Source organism: Mauremys mutica, chromosome 21, assembly GCF_020497125.1.
Source record: "Mauremys mutica isolate MM-2020 ecotype Southern chromosome 21, ASM2049712v1, whole genome shotgun sequence".
In the NCBI taxonomy this organism is placed as follows: Eukaryota; Metazoa; Chordata; order Testudines; family Geoemydidae; genus Mauremys; species Mauremys mutica.
This window is the reverse complement of record NC_059092.1, coordinates 6,690,610-6,712,369: the sequence shown is the minus strand read 5'-3', so window position 1 is coordinate 6,712,369 and position 21,760 is coordinate 6,690,610. Positions and strand designations below refer to the sequence as shown.

General features: G+C 50.7%; 1 protein-coding gene across 2 annotated transcripts in view; it reads right to left on the bottom strand.

Moving 5' to 3' along the window:
- The window catches only part of LOC123354258 (Golgi integral membrane protein 4-like), a 79,697-nt gene that overhangs the window by 32,562 nt on the left and 25,375 nt on the right, over window positions 1-21,760 (bottom strand). For both annotated transcript variants that reach the window (XM_044996098.1, XM_044996097.1), the window contains exons 3-6: window positions 19,286-19,335; window positions 17,024-17,077; window positions 8,005-8,155; window positions 2,293-2,375 (exon numbers count right to left, since the gene is read on the bottom strand). In XM_044996098.1, the coding sequence (XP_044852033.1) occupies window positions 2,293-2,375; window positions 8,005-8,155; window positions 17,024-17,077; window positions 19,286-19,335 (338 nt within the window). The remainder of the gene's footprint in view (window positions 1-2,292; window positions 2,376-8,004; window positions 8,156-17,023; window positions 17,078-19,285; window positions 19,336-21,760) is intronic.

Sequence of the window (21,760 nt, the reverse complement as noted above, 5' to 3'; positions counted from 1 at the left end):
AGGCCATTTGAGAGCAGGGTCTCTGAAGATTTTAGCAAAGATACCTTGGAACTCCAGTGGCTGGGGAGGAAGCAAGCTACTAATCAGAATGCCGTGATCTCACGGTCAGTGGTCTCACACCCTGCTAGCACCTTTTAAGAGTGCAAAACAGTTGTCCCTAATACTAGGGGACCCCAAACCATGTCAGGACCATACTGGTCTCTTAGTCTAGTATAGCGATGGGCCTCAGCCCCCCAAAGCTCAGATCCAGATTTCTCCCCAGCTCAGGGTTTTGGTTCATCCCCTTACAGGCAGATGTTCCTGAATCTATTCCCCCCCCAAAGCCAAGGGTCACTTGGCTCCGCGGTTTTGATTCCCGTTCTTGCAGCATGATCGGCCCAGAATGAGTCCCAAGACTAACAGGACCAGCCCCAGACCAGTGTAACCTCTGATCTCTGGGATGATATTGGTGTCGGGTCAGTTTGGGATAAGCAGGATTAAAAGATGTCAGGGGAAAACGTCCGTACAATAAACCCCACCAAGCCCCTGCAGGAACACAGGCTGCAAAGCTCTTTCCGAAGGATTCAGACTGGAAAAAAAAAGCAGGTTTTTTTCATAATACAGAGAGCTGAGTGCTAGAGGTAAGTAGATCCTTGGGGGACTTGCCAGACACTTTTGGATGGTTCGCATTAAAACCACACCAGCTGCTTCCCTTGCCTAATCTGGGAACTGTGTAACTGAGACTTGTGCCCTAGAACGGAGACAGGAAAAACAAACAGCCGTTCCAGTGAATTCAGTGCTGGTGAAGAGCACTGACGGGGCAGCCCTGGAGACTGACAGCTTCCCTTGGCGAAAAAGTGGACACAACATGGACAGTATCGGAGCACCCTTCCCTGACACCTCCCTCCAGACCGGCCTCAGCCCTCATCTTTGTGCCGAGGCTGCTAAGAAGGGCACCGAGTAGAGTCAGTTGCAGCATGGGTCTTGTAACGCAGACCCCTCAGCTGAGACCATCAAGTCACTGCACACAGAGCATCAGAGGGGAACAGTTTCCCGTTGCACTGAACTGCCCACACCCAGCTGGAAGGCTGCGTATCTCAATGCCACAGAACCGAGCTGGGGTGGGAGGAGGGAGGGCAGAGCTGATCTTGGAACTGGGGCTGGATATCGTCTTCCCCGCCTCAGAAGAGGAGGCAAAAAGAAAATTCAGCTGGCAAGAGGCTTCCCCGTTGAATGATCCATCAAGGTAGTAAGGGAGCAGCAGTTCCCTTTGAAAGGCTGGGGGCTCAGAGGTGGAGGATGTGCTGCAGCCCTCCTAGGAAGAACCAAAAAGGTCGAGCATCGGGAATGGAATGGAAGATTCCTTCAAGTATCATCTCCCTAACTTTGGGGAGTTACTGAACATAAGAAGTGCCCAGGTTGCGGCAGATTTCCGTCCAGGTGCAGCCAGCTCTTCGGGACTGGGAGCAAAGAAGGTGGGTTTCTTTCTGCCGTTTAATAACAAACGACCTCTGGAAGATGCCAGGGAGTCCTCACCCCTCGTTTTCATTTGACCTCCCAGTCTATGCATGAAATCCAATCAGTCCTTTCCATTCAGGTATCCCACCTGCAGAGTCAGGAAATTCTGCGGTGCAACTAAGCACATGCCACTGACTCCGCAGACAAGCCTTAGCTGGGAGATCCGTCCATGCCCCAGCCAGTGCAGAGCCGTTCCCTACAGTACTCCCTAGTGCTCTGGCTGATGAAAGCACTCCAAGGATGATGCTCCCATCGCTCCAGCTCAGAGTTTATTCCCTGGGGGACATTTTTCATTCTTGGGATGCTCTGCTCACATTCCCCTGTCTTCAGCTTCATCCACACCTCCTGTGACCTCCCCTAAACAAATCCCCTCCCTTCCTAGTATCCACACACTTCAAATGAGACCACTGCTCAGCCCCCCCACAGCACCTTCTCAAAGCGCTCTGCAAGCACATCGCTTTAGAAAGCCGCTAGTGCTGGTCAAGAGGCCAGGGCACAAACCAACAACAGTGGAAAGCCCTGGGAAACCTTAAGGTCAGGAGAGCCCGCATCCCATCTCAGCCGGTAGCAAGGCACAGTCTCCAATTTAAGGTCTATGTGCACTGAGTCACTAGGCCAAACCGGCTTTACAAGCACAAGGCCTCTTGCCATTACTCCCTCTGCAGCTGGGAAGCCTTATCCAGTTGGCGTGTTTGCTCTAAGCCGGTTACAAACACCATTCGTCTGACTTCAGGATCAAGCCGTTGCATTCAGGCTACCTTGTTACGAGCCCAGCAACGGCACAGCATCTATTACCTGAGCATCAAGGAGCTGAGAGTGGACATCCTGGTGGGCCTGCCGGAGAAGCTTGCTCTCCTCTCTGAGTTTGAAGACAGTATCTGCAAGAGGAGAGAAAGAGAACACAGGTGAGCACAACGGTTTGGCTAAGTGCAGCTTCTCGCTCGGATCCCGTTCACCCAGATGGAAATGCCGGGGCTCTCAAAGCACGAGGAAGATCAGCTGGCACTAGCCAGGCACCACTGGGGCAGCCTCTCAGATACAAGCCACCAGCCCCTCCAGTCAACCCAAGTAACTCCCTCCTCTAGAGAGGGACCTAAACACCAGATGGCCGCAGGGGGTGGCCAGGGGCAGTCACCATATTTATGCCCTTTGCTAGGTCAGAATAAGACGTTTTCCCTTCACTTGCACCCCAGCTATTCTCCTGCTGTTTACTGGCAGGCAGGCAGTGACACCAGAGCCCCTACTCTGGAAGGAAGGCGCTTCAGGCAGGGCATCCGTGACAGAGTACGGTCAACCCTCAAGCACATACAGCAACTGCAAAGCACATCAGACCGAGGGTGCCAAGCCAGCACTGCCTCCTGTTTCCAATCTCTCAGACAATCAGTTGCTTCAAAGGATGGTACAAGAAAGCCTGGAGAAGGAAGTTCTTGGTTAACCTGGCCATGGGGGAATTTACTTCCTAGCCTGTTCAGCGGCTGGCTTATGCCCTGAAGCATCAGGGTTGTACTCCTTGCAAACTCTTCATACCCTCACTAATGCATGAAAGGCCAGGCACCAAATCCGACATACTGCATTGCACTGAATATAGGAACTGACTATATCCCCAAGGGAAGAGACAGACTGTGCCAGCCTTATTCTGGGCTCTGCCTGAGGCTGTATTAAAACACCACTAGAACCTCAAACCTACCCTGGTGTGTATTTTAGCCTGCAAACAGATCTGAGGGGCCTCATGCCAAGCGAGGGCGTGGTATTTCCACTCACCATACAGCCACTGCACTGTAGGCTGAATTGGCAGGGTAGATTTCTGTTTGAGATTATCGGGCTTTCTAATTACCATGGTGTCTCTATTCACTGCGTGTGTCACACCCGCGGGCGGAGGGTCTCATGGCCCAGGCTCCAGCCTAAAGCCCGACCGTCTGCACTGCGGTTTTTCTAGCCCTGCAGCCTGTGCCCAAGTCAGCGGACACGGGCCAGCCACGGGTGGTTTACTGCAGTGTGAACATACCCAGCGGGGCCAGGATGTCACCTCTTGTCTTTAGGGCGTTTCTCTAGTGCAAGTTCAACCCTGGTCAAATCTGCAGAAAGCAGGGATGCTTAAGGGGCAGCTCCACATGGCGGGAGAGAGCCAAACCGTGTGGATTAGAGCAAGGGGCTGCAAGGGAGAGACCTGGTGTTACTACACGTAAAGTCCTATAACGAGGGAGTGGAAAAAAAACCAGCCGGGAACATAAAGTGGGGGTGTGCGTGGGGAACTGGGGCGAGAGGGAGAGAAGCAGAGCCCAGCTCGCTCAGCAGTATTTGCAAGCCTCGGAGGTCTTGGAAGAATCAGTATGCAGTGATCCAAAGATCACAAAAGGCTTTACAAAAGTGCGTAGTATCTCCATGCTCCTAGCTGGGAGACAGAGACACAAAGCAGCAAAGTGACTAGTGACACAAATGAGCCACAGAACTGAGAACACAACCCAGCTGCCTTGCCAGCAGTCACCTGTTCGAACCACCTCCCTGGCGCAAGAGTGGGTAATTCTCGTCACAACACCTGCTAAGAACCACCTGGTTTCCAGCTGCGTTACAAAAAGGTTCCTGCCGCTCTGATGCCTCCTTTATTTTCAATTACAGAGGGATCACTTATGCTCTTTCATAGACCGTGGTTGCAAACACCACCCTTCCCACAAAGGAAAGATTTACCAGCCAGCTTAGAGTTAATAATACAGGAACGATATCGTACCGAGTGAACGAGCAGCCGGGAAGATGGACACTAAATATCAATTATCTCAGGCTGAAGTCAGATTCCTTGAGTAGATTTTTTTTCCCACCCCTAAGTGTTTTTTTCTGAGTTTTATTCCCCCTTTGCTTTGATAAAGATCATTTTCCTCACTCTGTTTTTCGCTGTGTGTTTCAAAGAGCGAGATGGAATCAAATATTTGGGTAATCTGTTTAGCTTGCATGTAGGGTTTCTTTTTCCATCCTAGCAGCATTACTCAAATATTAGGCTACAGTGATCCTTTAAAAAAAACACACCACACCAGCAGCTTTCACTCTCTCAGACCCAATCCACGGTCTAGAAATTAACCTCAAAAATCTCACGACCTCAATAAAAACTGAACTAAATAGATATGCTCTGCAGGAATTAGAGGTATCAGCATTCCCTGCAGCAATTTTTGCCATTAGAAGAGTTTTATATACACGTACCACTAATTAAAAAGGGAGGGTTACATTTACTCCCAAATTTAGCTTCTAGAATTTATGAGACCTAATATCCGAACAGAAACTGTTTAACGAAAAAGTAGTTTACAGGGAAGCGAGAAGATTCCATTTAAATCTCATCCTGTAATGCGGGACACCCAAACGCTGCCATGCTAGACTAGTGCAGCAGGAAGTGACTCTGGCTAATCTAGTTTTACTCTCCTTGCTGAATGAAATGAAAGGGAGAGGCATTGTGGTCCTGTGAGTAGAGCACTGGCCCCAGGATTTAGGAAACCCTAATTCTATTCCCAGCTCTGTCACCCACCTGCTGTGCAACCAAGTCACTTCCAAGCTCCGTGCCTCAGTTTCCCCTCCTACTCCTTGTCTATTTAGATTCTAAGCTTATCAGGGCAGGGAGTGGGCGCAAGGGGGCCCTGATCTTGACTGGGGACCTTTGGGCAGTGATTTAGGCCAAAAATGTTCAAAATATTAAACCAGTGTGACCTGGATTTTCTGAGTTCCAGTTTAACCAGGGGTGAAATGATATCCCCTGTGATTGTGGCAAATATAGTAACTCTGTTCCCCTGTGACTCCACCCCTGCATGGCTTAGGGAGCTCCAGAGGTTGAGCTCCAGCTCCAAGGAACCTCTAAAATCCACAGAGGGAAGCAACTGGTTAGCCAAACCCCCGGGTTTCACCATGGTTTTGGCTGTCACCAGGGGCTGGGGTTTACTCATCTACACTCTTTATCTTGACAGCGGCTCAAACGCTAGTTCGAAGGGGCTTTCAATGGGGAACGGGGGTGCAGCACAGTTTGAAGGGGCTTTCAACAGGGGTGCAGTGATCTGCAGAGCTGCACGGTACCAGCTCCTCCTGCGCTCTCCAAGCTGTGCCGTGCCCTGGCACCGGAGCATGTCCCAGCACAGCTGGAAGTCATTCAGGGGCTGGACAGAAATATCCGGCGGGCCAGATCCAGCCTCTGGGACACCCACCGGACCACCCATGAATACTAAATGGAGAAATGTTCTGAAACTGGGATAAAACCCTGACTCTACTCAGTGCCTGAGGCCCAGGTCTCTTTGCTCACAGCATTCAGCCTGGGTCACTTCTTGAAGGTCTGCTCTATGAAGGGACTTACACTGGCCTCCCACCATTACAACCAGCTAAGCTCCTCACACTCCTTCCATATTTATCCCCTGGGCAGTAGGGCAGTGCTAGTACTCCCATTTTATAGAAAGAGAGCTGAGGCTAAGGAAGTCTGTGGCAGAGCAGAGAATTGAACTTGGGTCTTCCAAGCACTACGCTAGGGCCTAACCACTGGGCCATCCTTTCTCTACCGTTACATGCCAGCAACCCAAAGCTGCACACGGAGCACTGAAGAATTAACATGATCTCAGACTGCCCTTGGATGCTGTCACCAGACTGCACCCACACACAGGTAATGCTCATGACTCAATGGCGCTCTGGTGATGCTCCCCTTGTGTCCGTGGGTTTAGTGAAGTCAGATGCAGCAAGAGAGAAAATGACCGGGGAAGAACACATGAGCCAAACTGAGGCACGACAGATTGCAGGCAGGAGGAGGAAATTGGAGAAGCACGTAGGAAAAGGAAAAAGGAGAAAACCCCTAGGCCAGCTGACCTGGATGCACTAACATCATTGAGAAGAGACGCCATTAAGCAATTCACAAGTCTGTTTGATGATATTCTTAAGAAAGAGAAAATGTGGGTGAATGGCAGCCTCAAACAGGGAAGTGGCAAGAAAGACGATGACCATGACTTAGCAAGGTTAAAACAGCCTGATCCCCTGGCCCTGTGCCATAAGCCAGAGGGCAAAGGGTCCACCTAGCTGGCGTTTTGAAGTGTTCTTTGCACACGTGCTGAGCACCCTTCTGAAGGACATGAGCGTTATACTGTGTACAGCATCCCAGAACCAAACTCAGCACATGTAGTTGATCAAACCGCCAACTGTGAAGCAAGAGACAGGAAACTGGAGTCAGGAGAGAAAGAATATGGGGGCTCGGCCTTCAGCTCCTCAGAGAATAACAGTGAGGCGAGAATTCAGATGCTGATATGCAGATGGTGCTCAGAGAAAGTAGGACACAGGGGTACCATGGGACACAGGCACGGAGAATCCCAGCCAGACCTCCCACAGTGTGTTTCTAGCCTTCTGCTCCAGCAGAAGCTCCTGCCACACGGGCAACACACTGGCTAGCACAACAGCACTTCAATGCGTCCAAATCCAAAATTGGAGAACCCTTAGGATCCTCCAGAGCTAGCCGTTCCCTTCCACTGTGTCAGGGTCTCACCAGGCAGCACCATGAGGACTCTGGCTAACAGAACATGGCCCCAGATACCATGGTGAGGGGTGTGGCAGCAATACCAAGACACAAAGAGGGAAGTGTGGAATTCATACAACTTCTGCTGAACTTAAAACACTCACCACTTAGACTAGTGGGGCCACCCTTGGGCAGAATTCTACTCAGAAGGTCCTTAACTGGGATCCCACTTGGTGCTCATGATTAATGCTGGGTGAAATTTTTTATCCAAAACTTCCCCCACCCCTTGGTTAAAAAAATGCAGATGTGGCAACGCCGAAACATTGTGTGTGTCCGTTTCACCAAATGGTTCACGTAAAAACAAACAAAAAAAACCCCACCCCAAATTAAGAAAAAAAGTCTAAACACATTTTCAGTTTGAAACTTCAACTTTCATTAGTTTTAAAATTCCAAAAAGGCGTAAAACCCACTCAAAAATGGAGACCAAGCCTTTTGTTTCGGGTCGCATGACACATTGTGTTCGACCCAAACCACATTTTCGGAATTGCCAATAAGCCAAAAACTCCGTTATTCGCTCAGCTCTGTGGGTGAGAACGGTAGGTCCAACAGCGTCTGTTTAGCCACAGGACAGTTTCTGCTTGGCTGGCACCAAGGCAAGCTTCCCCACTGTCCCATGGCAACAGGATTCATCCCGAACCTCCTGCGGCGAGAGAGAGTCGTGGAGCCTGAACTCGTTCGTCCTTGGCCTCTCTGCTGAGACTGCCAATGGGGATGGTGTGCGCTATGGACACTGGGAACCAACGGACACAAACTCCCTGAATATAGACCATTACACAGCTTTCTGTCTCTACTGCCCCAGCCTCCCTCCCCTGCCTCTCATATACATGGATGCCCAACTAGCCCGTACTCTGTTCAGGATCCTTCTAGCACTTGCGGAAGGGAACTAGCAGGGAGCTCACAGGAGGAAGGACGTCCTCTCCCACACCCAGGCCGTCAGTTACACCTTCGCCTCCCAGCGCCCTTCCAGCCCAGCTCCCCGCCATGCTCACCCTGCAAACCCGTGACTTCACTCTCCTTCTCCCGCTGCAGCTGTGTGTATTTCTGGCTGTGGGTCTCCAGCGTCTTGCGATGCTCTAGTTTCAAGCTGTTGTGCTGCAGCTGCAGGTCGAGCAGCTGTTTCTTGACGTCTTCGTGCTGGTTCTGAACGAGAGAAAAAAAAGCAACACTCAGGGTTGGTGCAAACCACCACCCCCGTGGCTGTCTGATTCCCTCTGTTAGGACGTTTCCAAAGCACTGGCAGCACACGCCTTTGCAGTTCCACCTCTATCACACCTATCCAGTACAGGGCCCTCTCTGCAGCCCATCTCAGCCTCACTCCCCCATCTCCAAAGTCCCCCTGGCACCCAGGTAACCAGGAATCGAGTTAAAGCCAAAAGTCCATTCAACGCTTGTATTTTTCCTGGCCCTCTCCCCACTTAGGCACATGCTAGAATAGTTTACAGAGTAACAACCCCATTGCTCTTCAGTAGCCACACCGCAAGCTGAAGTGCCCTCAGCTCCATGACTGCAGTGCTATTCCCTGGCCTATTTCCAGTGCCCAACACCCAGATCTCACGGTGCTGGACTGGCAACCCAGGAGACTGCAGGCAGCTGTTCTGTCCACCGACACGCCTCACCCACACACTCTACTTCACACACACGCCCTGGAGCTGGAGGGAAACGTGTGCAGGCGAGAGGGTTGAGGCTCCATGCGCCACACAATCCCGGCCTCCTGGCTGAGGTTGTGAAGGCCGCAGTCAGAGCCACTCACAACGGTGGGTGTCGGGCTATCAAAGCTTGTCCGATGGGATCTGGGACTGTGACCCGCCTGCTTGTTTCATTCAGGCCTCTGATGTGTTCCAACCACTAAGTAACGCTGCCCCGGGTGACGTTTGGGGCTGTGAAGTTCCCATATGGGATTATGAATTCCTGAGAGCGGGAGGGGGAGGGGGGGGGGTTGGTTCCAGGCTTTTGACTCATCCCCATCATAAAAATGGCAACAAGCCACAAAATTGCCTGGCCCTTTAAGCCCAGAAAACTTCATATTACTGCCAACGAAAGCAGGCTACCTCCTGCACCTCCCGCTGTCATCTCACTGGAGGTTGACAAAGGGGAGGAGCGGGACACGGGGATCTGTTTTCAGGGGTTCTTTGTCCCCTGGGGTAGAGCGTGGAGGATTCCTCTTGAAGTTGGTTCCTGAAGTGAGGCACCAAAAAATTCCAGACACGTCAAGGAGAGAGTTTCTAGCCCACGCTGAGGGAGGGATTTGGGGGAGGAGAGGCCCGAGAAGCCGAGGGGGAAAACTTCTCTGTTCTGAGTAACAATAGGGGGAAGAAAGAACTGGAGTCTCTCCATGGAAGCCAGCCAGCTTAGCGCAGCGCATGGTGCACGTTAACCATGAGGGAGTGCCGTTACTTGTCCCAGAGTCTCCAACCGGCAGATGGATTTAGCACGTGTTTTCTTGGAGACGCTCCTCACCCCACGTGGCCGCCTGCTGCGTTACGTTCCGTTTTCATTGGTCTGGCACATGGCTCTGGATTTCACCCAACGTTCCAGCCAAAGACCATGACCTTCCCTTGCCTTATGCATGTGGCACGCTGCACCAACCCAGACATCCTTTCCAGAGCTCCTGCCGCACTGCAGGATGTTACACGGAAGGACAGAAGAGGTTTCCACGGGGTGTGTAGTTTGATCTGCTAAGCCAAGTTTCCTAAGTCCCGCGCCTTTAAACAGGACAAATTCCCCTTCCTGCTGCCATTTTGCGTCCCGACGTTGCCTGCCAAGCGCGCACACACTGCGCTCTTGCACGGGGGATTTACTTTTGTTCTCTTTTGGGTTTGCCTTCTGCAAACCTGCTAGCTGCTTTCCGCCACTGCACCAAACTGCTAGAGAATCCCTTGCGGGGACCCCCTCTCCACTAGTACAGATGGCTCAGCGCTGGAGGGAGTCCCACATCTGCTGCCTCAATATGACCCGTGGGTGACACGTACGGCCAACAGGCCACATATCAGCTCTGCTCCAGACAATGGCGAGGGCACAGGGACCAGGGGCCCTAAGGAGACTCAGGGGCTGGGTTCAGAGGGAGGGGAGTTTCAAAAATGCAGGGTGAAATAATTTGAGAACAGACTCCGTCTCCCTGCCCTCCCCACACTAGAGAACAAAACCTGCCGAGACATCCTTTTGCTCAAACCCAGTGAACCAGAATTCACCTCCTTTTGGTTTCCCATAGTAACCCATGGAGTCCTTCCACACTTAGCTTGCCAGCACCAATTACATATACAAATCGACCGGCTCGCAGGTGAACTCCTGGCCCTTCAGTACAATAACTCTGCAGGGCTACAGCAGTAATTCCAATTTGTTTCCCCTAAATGACTTTTTAAAAATGCCATCAGTGTTTGGCATCACCCTCGCGGCTTCATAGAACAATGGGACGTACTTTTATAGGGCCTTCAGATCTGTGGGAAGTCCATAGCACAACCCGTCTCCTGCGGAACAATCTTACTCAGAGCAATAAGGTAAAGAGAGAGACGCCACAGAAGTCCTCACATACATACATTACGGATGAAAATAGTATCCCATAATCCACAGCGCTGTCCCAATGCTGGTTTAGGATTTGTATTGCAGTAGCACCTGGAGACGCCAGTTGAGATCTGAACCCCATTCTGTAAGCGCTGTATAGAGGAGAGACGAGACCGTTCCTGCCACAAACAGTTACAGTCTAGACAGACAAAGGAAGGATTACGATCTCCATTTTACAGAGATAGTCTCTCTTTGCTCAGTTCCCTAATCGACTTGCCCAGGTCACCCAGGGAGTCTGTGGCAGGATCAGGACCTGAACCCAGGTTTGAGTCTCAGGGTATGTCTACACTACAAGAGAGGTGTGTCCTTAACTAGGGTGAGTGAACTTGAGTTAAAATAGCAGTGAAGAGATGGCAACTTGGCGTTTAACCAGGGTTAGCTGCTCATGTTGAGCCCCAGGCTGCTCTATGGCCTTTAACCTGAGCTGCGTCCTCACTGCTATTGTAACCCAAGTTAACCACTCTGAGTGAAGCACACCCCTTTTCTGCAGTGTAGACAGGCCCATTGTCCAGCTCCTTCACCACAAGAGCATCTTTCCCTGCCTGCCATTTTAAATAAGCTACAAAGAACTGTAATGCTGTGTGAACACAAGGCTTACTAGGGGGTCCAAAGTAACTGAAAAACGTACATGCTCCAGGGGATTGGTCAGCCACAAATCAGCCTCCGGAAAAATATTCTGCTTAGAGCAAACTTAATGGCTTAAAAATGCTTGTAACTCAAAAGTGAGAAACATCAAGAAATAGGGAATGTGACGTTAAATAAACCTGCTTGAGACCTCAGTCAATGTTGGGGAGAGAAGCCATGAGTCTCGGTTGCCATTTTACCCTTTACAAGTACACTGAGGATTCACACCTTGCAGTGTACCAAGCCAGAAGTCTGGCATACATGCCACATGGTTCATTTTATAAACGCAGGAGGACTTCTCAAGTCCCAGGAGCAGCCTGGAAGTGGGTCCCTCAACAGCTCCAACAGGGTTGCAGTGTCCAGAGCTTCTGGGACCGTGCAAAAGCAACTGCATGGCCCGAGTGAGCGTGGTATGCTCCAACCTGTGGAAAAAGGCATTGAGCATAAACTCAGCAAGAGAAAGAGAAGCCAGGGGCAAGTTTGAAGCCAGAGACAGAAGGTCTTAACCAGAAGGTCTGACTGCTGCTTTCGGCTTCATGTTCACCCAATTCCTATAGACAAAAATACAGGAACAAGTTTAAACCTGGAGAGTGATCCAACACCACGTGTTAAAGAAGCATGACCACCACCATCCTGGTTGTGAGCAGGGATTGAGCCATGACTCTCTACAATTTGAGTCAAAGTCCAGTAACTGAGAACTATAACAGACTCCTCTCTCTGCTGTGGAATGGGCACAAGTCGGGTTGAGAACACACTCAATAGTGCATTGCAATAGAACAGAGAACATGATGTACTGCAAGCAAGCTCACATTTCACATTAACGATAATTAATTAGCACATTTAGCTGCAATCCTTCTCTAATACATTCACAGTGGACTTGCGTATGTCCCTTTTTAATGTGATTTCAGCCAAATATAGTTTGAGATTACTTTCTTACATTAAAATAATTGATTGACTTAATATAAAACTAAATTTTTACAATTCATTTTTATTAAATTTATTTTTAAAAGGAATTCACGAAGAGATGCATCTTGGATTAAATTACACTGACATTTCATTAGCCTTGGATCAATTTTTCTTGATTTATTTATTTTAAACATAGTGGGTTGCAGGACAAGTTTTTTGCTCAGTTTTTGGGTTGCTGACCAAAGACTGATTTTAAAGATCTGACCTGTGGGAAGGATGGTCCAGTGGTTAGAGCACTAGCTGGCAGCCAGGGTTCAATTCCTGGCTCTGACACAGACTTCCTGTGTGACCCAGGGAAAGTTACTGAATCTTTCTGTGCCTCAGTTTCCCACCTGTAAAAAAAAAAGGGGGGGGGCCACTAATCCATTCCTACTTCAGAGAAGTGTTGTGAAGTGCTCAGGTATTATGGTAATGGAAGCCATAAAGTATTTAAGATGTATTATGGATCTATCATAAAACTTATTCAGTGTTCCCTACATCAAGTCCTTCAATTTGCAGCTGAGCAAGGGTGTATCTTTTAGCAAGACATCTAGTCTTGGAGAGGTTGAGAATCACTGATCTGTGCCATGTGGAATACGGCATAAGACCCCCACATTCACTTTCCTGCTCAGAGGGTGTACAGTGCCCGAGACCTCTCTGCCAGCTGCAATTTTAATTCTGGAGAGCACTGGAGAAATGCAGTACAAAATAAACAGTTCTCTCGTGGCGTACAAAGCAGCTCTGCAAATGTCAGTTTAGAAAAATGAAGAGGTAAATAATACATGCCCTGTACCATGAGTGCTAGGAAAATGCCATTCATTGCAAGTTCCCAGAGTATGGCAAATTTTAGGAGGTCCTGGTCTACAAATCTCTTTCATTCAAATCCAGCTCTTCGCCTTTGCAGACAGTAAATGGTGACGGGTGCATTCTTCTGATGAACGTTTTAAAAAAAACTTCAGTCTCCACTCGAGATGCAAAGAGTCATGAGAAATCACATCGCAGATGAGACAGCAGCAATACGGTCACAGGCTGCTGCTACTTGGGGAGAAAGCCACACACCTTCCACCAGGAGACTCATTTCCTGTTACAAATGAGTATCACACGCAGATACAGAGGGAGCAGCAGCCCGTGAGCCAAGCTGGTGGCTTCTCTCATATATGCGCCCTTTCCTCTAGGAAGCCAGAAGAGGGCCTCAGTTTCCCCTCGGTGGAAGAGGGGATATTGTCTACTTGGCAGGGATTCTGAGAGGTTTAATTCCCTCCCATTTGTGAAGCAGGTTGAAATCTTCAGCTGGGCGGTGCAGTAACAGCACTAAGGAACATTTTTATATGCTGCCCTCTCACACAGGAAGGCAGAGAGTGTTCCAGGGTCCAGGTGGAATGCAGGGGAGGGGGGGATGATGGAGAGGAGCAACCCGAGTGTGGAAAAAGACAAAGGGACATTTGTCCTGGGCAAGTTCTGCTCCCAGACAGGCCTGGGCAAGACAGGAGGCCCTTCTGTGGTGTTGGGCGCAATTCCCCCTCCTCCAATTTTGGGTTTTGGGGGAAATTTTGACAAAATGCCCATCTTTTATTTTTGTGTAAAACTTGTGAAAATTTGTATTTCCCTCCTCACATTTGACGCTGCAAAGCCAGATTCGTCTGACAAAGAGCTTCCACCCCACCTCTCGCTCGGCATGCAGCCCCCGGTAGAGTCCTGAACACACAGAGCTGGGCTTTCCGCTCTGAACAGTTCACACACACCTAGTGAGGCAGTGGTCCCCAACCTTGTCCGTGGGGCGGGCGCTGGACGACTAGCCACCGAGGACCGTGGAGCTTTTTCTATCTGGTCATGTCCCCCAGCCCATGCCCACCTCCTCCAGCACAACAGCGAAACGCAGTCCGCAGGTTGATACAGATCTAACACAGACAGCTAACGATAGGCCTGTAGGCAGAAAGGAAACTGCAGAAAGGGAAGGTGCTGCTGACACAGCTGTTTTCTTAACTGATTCGGCCCTATCCGGCTCTGCACACGCAGCAGCCCTCATAACAGATAGACAGGGCACCCTCTCCTTCACCCAAATCAAGCTTTCAGGCCCAGGGTGTCTAATTTTAACTCAAGATCACCGTGGCATTCAGCCATCACCTAGAGGTACAATGACACGTCAGGCGCAATCAGCACCTCCTGTGCAGCTATCCTTATGGAAGGTTCATTGACAATAATTGCTTGTAGCGCCTATGCCCTCCCAGTGGCCCGTAACAGCTCTCAGAATGGGGCAGCTGGGCAACAGAAAAGCACCAATGGCTTCACCCCCAGATCCCGTGGTGCTGGCACCTCCTCCTTACCCAGACCACAGCTCCTTGGCATCCTGTCAAATAGGTGATACAGAACAGCAGCCAGCCTGGGAACCAGCTACACAGCCCCCTTCGTCCAACGCACCCCCACAGCCAGCCTGGGAACCAGCTACCCAGCCCCCTTCGTCCAACGCACCTTCACAGCCAGCCTGGGAACCAGCTACCCAGCCCCCTTCGTCCAACGCACCCCCACAGCCAGCCTGGGAACCAACTACCCAGCCCCCTTCGTCCAACGCACCCCCACAGCCAGCCTGGGAACCAACTACACAGCCCCCTTCATCCAACGCACCCCCACAGCCAGCCTGGGAACCAGCTACCCAGCCCCCTTCATCCAACGCACCCCCACAGCCAGCCTGGGAACCAGCTACACAGCCCCCTTCATCCAACGCACCCCCACAGCCAGCCTGGGAACCAGCTACCCAGCCCCCTTCATCCAACGCACCCCCACAGCCAGCCTGGGAACCAACTACCCAGCCCCCTTCGTCCAACGCACCCCCACAGCCAGCCTGGGAACCAGCTACCCAGCCCCCTTCAAACAACGCACCCCTACGGCCAGCCTGGGAACCAGCTACCCAGCCCCCTTCATCCAACGCACCCCCACAGCCAGCCTGGGAACCAGCTACCCAGCCCCCTTCAGCCAACGCACCCCTACGGCCAGCCTGGGAACCAGCTACCCAGCCCCCTTCAGCCAACGCACCCCCACAGCCAGCCTGGGAACCAACTACACAGCCCCCTTCATCCAACGCACCCCCACAGCCAGCCTGGGAACCAGCTACCCAGCCCCCTTCGTCCAACGCACCCCCACAGCCAGCCTGGGAACCAGCTACCCAGCCCCCTTCATCCAACGCACCTTCACAGCCAGCCTGGGAACCAGCTACCCAGCCCCCTTCGTCCAACGCACCCCCACAGCCAGCCTGGGAACCAGCTACCCAGCCCCCTTCGTCCAACGCACCCCCACAGCCAGCCTGGGAACCAACTACACAGCCCCCTTCATCCAACGCACCCCCACAGCCAGCCTGGGAACCAGCTACCCAGCCCCCTTCGTCCAACGCACCCCCACGGCCAGCCTGGGAACCAGCTACACAGCCCCCTTCATCCAACGCACCCCCACAGCCTGCCTGGGAACCAACTACCCAGCCCCCTTCGTCCAACGCACCCCCACGGCCAGCCTGGGAACCAGCTACACAGCCCCCTTCAGCCAACGCACCCGCACAGCCAGCCTGGGAACCAGCTACACAGCCCCCTTCAGCCAACGCACCCCCACAGCCAGCCTGGGAACCAACTACACAGCCCCCTTCATCCAACGCACCCCTACGGCCAGCCTGGGAACCAGCTACACAGCCCCCTTCATCCAACGCACTCCCACAGCCAGCCTGGGAACCAACTACACAGCCCCCTTCATCCAACGCACCCCCACAGCCAGCCTGGGAACCAGCTACCCAGCCCCCTTCGTCCAACGCACCCCCACAGCCAGCCTGGGAACCAGCTACACAGCCCCCTTCAGCCAACGCACCCCCACAGCCAGCCTGGGAACCAACTACACAGCCCCCTTCATCCAACGCACCCCCACAGCCAGCCTGGGAACCAACTACACAGCCCCCTTCAGCCAACGCACCCCCACAGCCAGCCTGGGAACCAGCTACCCAGCCCCCTTCGTCCAACGCACCCCCACAGCCAGCCTGGGAACAAGGTACACAGCCCCCTTCAGCCAACGCACCCCTACGGCCAGCCTGGGAACCAGCTACCCAGCCCCCTTCATCCAACGCACCCCCACAGCCAGCCTGGGAACCAGCTACCCAGCCCCCTTCAGCCAACGCACCCCCACAGCCAGCCTGGGAACCAGCTACCCAGCCCCCTTCATCCAACGCACCCCCACAGCCAGCCTGGGAACCAGCTACCCAGCCCCCTTCGTCCAACGCACCCCCACAGCCAGCCTGGGAACCAGCTACCCAGCCCCCTTCATCCAACGCACCCCCACAGCCTGCCTGGGAACCAGCTACCCAGCCCCCTTCATCCAACGCACCCCCACAGCCAGCCTGGGAACCAACTACACAGCCCCCTTCATCCAACGCACCCCTACAGCCAGCCTGGGAACCAGCTACACAGCCCCCTTCAGCCAACGCACCCCTACACACAGTAGTTACGCCACCTCATGCTCCGGTGATGAGCTTATTATCTCCATTGTGCAGAGGTACAGATATTAATGACGTCCCACGATCATACAGCAAGTCACTGGCAGAAATGAGACTGGAAGCCAAGAGCCCCCACATCCAGTTCTGCTGCTCTAGCTACTCAACAGCACAGTCTCCCAGCACCTGTGTGTTAGTCAAACCTTTTGTGAAAGCCTGAGCGGATTCAAAGTGAGGGGGAAAGAACTGCTTCGTTGTTTCCAACATGAGCCCTATTGGGTCACAATAGGAGGGTAAGATCTATGGTATAAGCCAGGCACAGACAGTTCTGGAAGTTTAAAAGGGCACGACGTTAATCTGTCCGGCCATGTCTTCACTGCAGAAACAGGTGTGTTTTCACCAGTCATGCACTGACTTACCTTCAGTATCTTATGCTGTGAACTGAGGGCCCCATATCTGTTCATAGAATCTTGCTGTAACAAATACATAAAAACATTAGAATGCAGAAGATACAGAAGCAGATCAAAACCACACACAAACATCAGCGTGGCTACATAATCATGCCATTAAAAGTACATGCAAATCAACGCACATGATGTTTGGTCTCCTGTATAAGACTATGCGATGTATCCATTTAACCTAGAAGGGTCACTTCTCAGGGAGTGCTGCTAGAATGGATTAGTTTAAAATAACCAAACTACTAGTTTTGTCTGGGCAGGAAACAGTTTTCCTGTCCCATAAGACTTTTTTTTTTTTTAAATGTCAAAAAGTCCGATCACAAATTGGACAAAAACTTGAAAGCTTGAAAATTGTGTGAACCAAAAATCCAAAAATATCCCTTTGGTTTGGGTTAATCAAAATATTTCTTTTTGATCAGTTTGAAACATTTCATTTTGATTTTGATTAAAATATTTAGTGTAAAATTTACTAACATTTCTAAGTGAAAAGTTGTTTCGAGACCAAAAAACCCTCAAAAAACTTTCTGATTTGACAATATTGAAATGAGAGGCTTTAACTTTTTTTTAAAAACCAGAAGTTTTTCAGTGCAGGTGTTTCATCGAACCTGCCCGTTTCACAAAAGATATTGGTTTCAAGGAATTTTTTCCAGTTTAAAGAAAATGAAGGATTATATTCTGCTCTCACAGTGGCATAAAACTGGAGTAACTCCACTGACTTCAATGGAGTTACACCAGTGTAAGTGAGATCAGAATCTGGCTCCTGAGTACATGCACTGAGATGCAGACAGGGAAGTTATTTAAAATTAAGGGGCAGGATTCTGCTCTCATTCCTCTGGTGTAAATGCAGAGTAATTCTAGCTGGCCTGTGATTCGCACCTGAGCTTTGTAAAGGACAGAATTCCCTGAGAACTGGGATGACGGCTCTTGTCAACTTTTGTTAACGAGCCGTAGGGGGGAGAGAGATACAACACAAGCCCTAAGCCCTCGCCTACATGCGAAAATTACACCAAATTTAACTAAAAACCAATCTTTGCGCTGGTTTTACTGCATCCGTTTAAACTCCTGGATATGGGCACAGCTACCAGATATGTGTTTACAGATACGTAACGTGCCCAGAGAATGATTTGCATTGCTTTAAACCAACTCGATTTTAAATCAAACCAGGGCAGTTAGTGTGCTGACGAGGACCAAGACCCATTTCATCTGCCTGCAGCTCCACCACTTGTGTTCCTTGTGTGGCAGCAGAAGGCAACATGGTCTCTCCAACATGTACAGTTCAATGGCACCACCTGGCTCTCATTTACCTGAGAGGATTTCTTGCCATTTACCCAAACGCCCTGTTCCCTCAAGCGTGGACCTTCCCTCTCTTTCATGCACTTCTCATTCCGCCCTGCACCCTTCCATTGGTCCCTGCTCCTAGCACCCCAAAGCTCTCTGACTCCTCTCTACCTTCTTGGCAATGACAAGTCCAGAAGACAGGGCCCAGATTCTGTTTTTCCCTGTGAAAACTCAGAGCTTGCAGGGGGCAGGTGGTGAACAAGATGCAGAATTGTTGCCTTTTCATAAGCTTCTCTGCTCAGATCTGCATTTGGGCAGCTTTAAATAGCACGGGACAGATCACAGGCAGCACCATGGAATTGCAAACTAAGCACAGAGCATAGTTATTGCTATCTTCTAACCCACAACTCAAATTATATATTCAATAGGGCACAAAATATCACCACACACAATTGCTATGGAGCTGCGTAGCCATCAGTCTATTTAGCAAGTATATCCACTATACTAATTCTGTAGCTGCATGGTATTTAGCAGTCACAGAAGAACTGATTAAATGTTCCACCTATTCTGATGCCCTGTTTCCAGCAGTGACCAATTTCAGATGCTTCAGGGAGGGAGTAACAAGTCCTATAATCTAAAGTAAGTGGGTTACCCCCTAGGGATGCATTTCTTCCTGACCCAAGCCCTGAAGCATGAGGATCAAGATTCCTTGTCGTTCTTTCCCCAGTAACTGTAGATGCTCTTCACATTCACAGGAGTGTCTCACAAATACACCCTATTAACTTCTTCATTAAAAACAAATATACCGTTTAGCCAGCATCATCCCCAATGAGTCTTTTTTCACTTCCCTCTGGGTAGCTGTATGTTGGTGTGCAGCTGTGGAAATACTAAAAGGACATCTCTCTCTCTCTCTCTCAAACACACACAGGGACGTACTGCACCTACCTTCTCTTTGTTGAGTGCCTCTTGAGCTTCTAATTTATACACCAAAAAATCTAGAAAGGAAAAAAGAAGAGAGAGTTTAATTGGATGGAATTTACAAGGATGTGTTTTAGATTTTCAGGAGGAGGAAAAACTCCTAGCCGGACAAAAGGCTGTGATACAGCCCAATGGAATGCAGAAGCTTTTAAGAGACTTAAAGAACACTGAGGTCTTTTCTGCTCTGTGCAATCACAGACCGTGTAAGTACTTTCCATTAGACCCGTCTGCCATGGCCAAAATTTCCCTTCTTCCCACTGCAGTACAGTGTTCTAGATGGCTGCCACGCTGCACCCCAGAGATGGCAGCATTTCAGCGGTGCAAAGATTGCGCAATTCTTTGGGGGCCCTTTGAGACGAAAGATGCTAGTGAGAAATACATTTTAAAGCTACACAGTGGCATCTCTCCCAGCACGGCTGTGGGCTTGAAGGAGAACATCAGCGGCACAGCTACAGCATACACAGGTGGAGGAAGCAGTGCATTTTACAGCCAACTGATTTCTCTTCGCACACCTTTCGCCAAGGGCTGTGGCTAGTGAGCCAAAGCCAGCTCCAAGAGTCCAAAGAGAACCGTGGGACATCTCATCCTCTCTCAGACACGACTTACATAGGAAGGCTGGACTGTCAATTCTTTAGGGCAGGGAAAGTCATTATACTGCATGTACAGCACCTGATCGGGGTCCCTAGGCCCTGCCATAAAACACATCGTAATAAAATGATTCAAACAGACTCAACTTAACCCACTGCAAGAGGCAAAACATGAAGACAACAGTGTCTAGGGTTAAGGAAAACACAAGCGTCGCTGCATTCGACCCAGAAAGCCCTTTGAAAAAGAGGGCCTGTCCTTTCCTGAGGCTTTACTGCTTATGCCAAGCGAGGGACCCAGCTGCTGGCTCTGGCCTCCTCAAGCTCCCATGACCTCTCACCTCCCTTCAGTGCCCACTCCACTCTGGCCCTACAGCACCAAGCTGCTATTCCAGGCTTGCGTCCCCTTGCCCGCTTCGAGCAATGTCCATCAACCCCGATCTGCAGCATCCCCCATTAGTCCAGTCTTGGGGCCACACATGCAGCTCTGCTAGCGCGTCTCGTTGTCCTGCTCTGCAGCATCCCCCGATATTCCAGTGCTTGGGCCTCTAATTGAGCTGCCTGGTGGATACTCTGATGTAAATAAGAGTCCAGCAAAGCGAGATGCACACATGGCCTGCATTGCGCAGGAGGTCAAACTAGATGATCATAATGGTCCCTTCTGACCTTAAAGTCTATGAGTCTATTTTCACGTGCAACCCAACTCCAGTAGACAGGCGTAAATAGCACTGCATTCAGTCCTGTCTGCACCAGCCAATGAGGAAGCACTGGCTCCTGCAAGCCTCACAAAGGTACGTCATTTATTTGCTACACTGTGTCTTCCTAGAATGGGAGATTAGGTGAATTCCTCACCCCACCTCGGTACTAACTAGATCCGATCACGGTATTGTAAATCTGTTATTGGAATTGGGAAAGGGATTCAGTTATTTGGTGTCTGCCTGCATGCTCCTCCCTCTGAATCAAACACACAAATAAGAAGGGCCTTTCCATGAAGAACGTGGCACTGGTGCTCTCATGCATCTCCCAAATTCCCACCACCGAGGTTCCCCTGCATTCTCCAGAGGACTGTCCCTGCTGGGAGAGACGCAGCTCCCCTAAGCAACCAGGATCTGACAGTGCCAGCCCTCTTTGCTGAAGGTACCACATCAGGGGAGCAGGAGTTAACACAGAATAGTTAGACCCCATAACGTATTGGTGGGCTTGCAGCGACCAGCACAGGGCCAGAAGCACCCATGCTTTGTCCAATCAGTTGTAAAGCCAGAGATTCCCTCCCTTGCTCAGCTTAGTCATCAGGGCTGCAGTGAGATCAGAAGTGAGCTCCGACGAAGCACCAGACAAGGGGGTGATACCGTTGGGAGCACCAGTGTGCCTCAGATTTCTCCCTCCTACTGCGAGAGCAGCCCCACCAAGACTCCGTCTCTGTGCTCTCACTCCCAAGAAGGCTGTGTAAATCACTACTGCTGGGAGGCAGAGCGGCCCAGGGGATAAGGCACTGGACTGGGACTCAGGAGACCTGGGCTCTATTCCTTGTGAGCGACTTGCTGAGATACCATGGACAAGTCATTTCTTGACATAGTGCCTCAGTTTCCCTTCACCAGCCTTTGTCCATCTTGTCTATTTAGATTGTACATTTGTTGCGTAGAGTGCAAAGGGGCCCGTATCTTGGTCAGGCAAGGTAATAGCTCTATGAAACTTATGCCCCCAACTTGCTTAGAAGCTTCAGAGAAACAGAACTGACCCCAACTGCTGTGTCACTGGGAGCCAAGCACATGCCACTCTGCAGGGATGCTCTGTGGGCGGAGCTTTTCATTTTACCCCCCAAAATGCTGAGCAAACTCTAGCCCAATATTTCAGACGT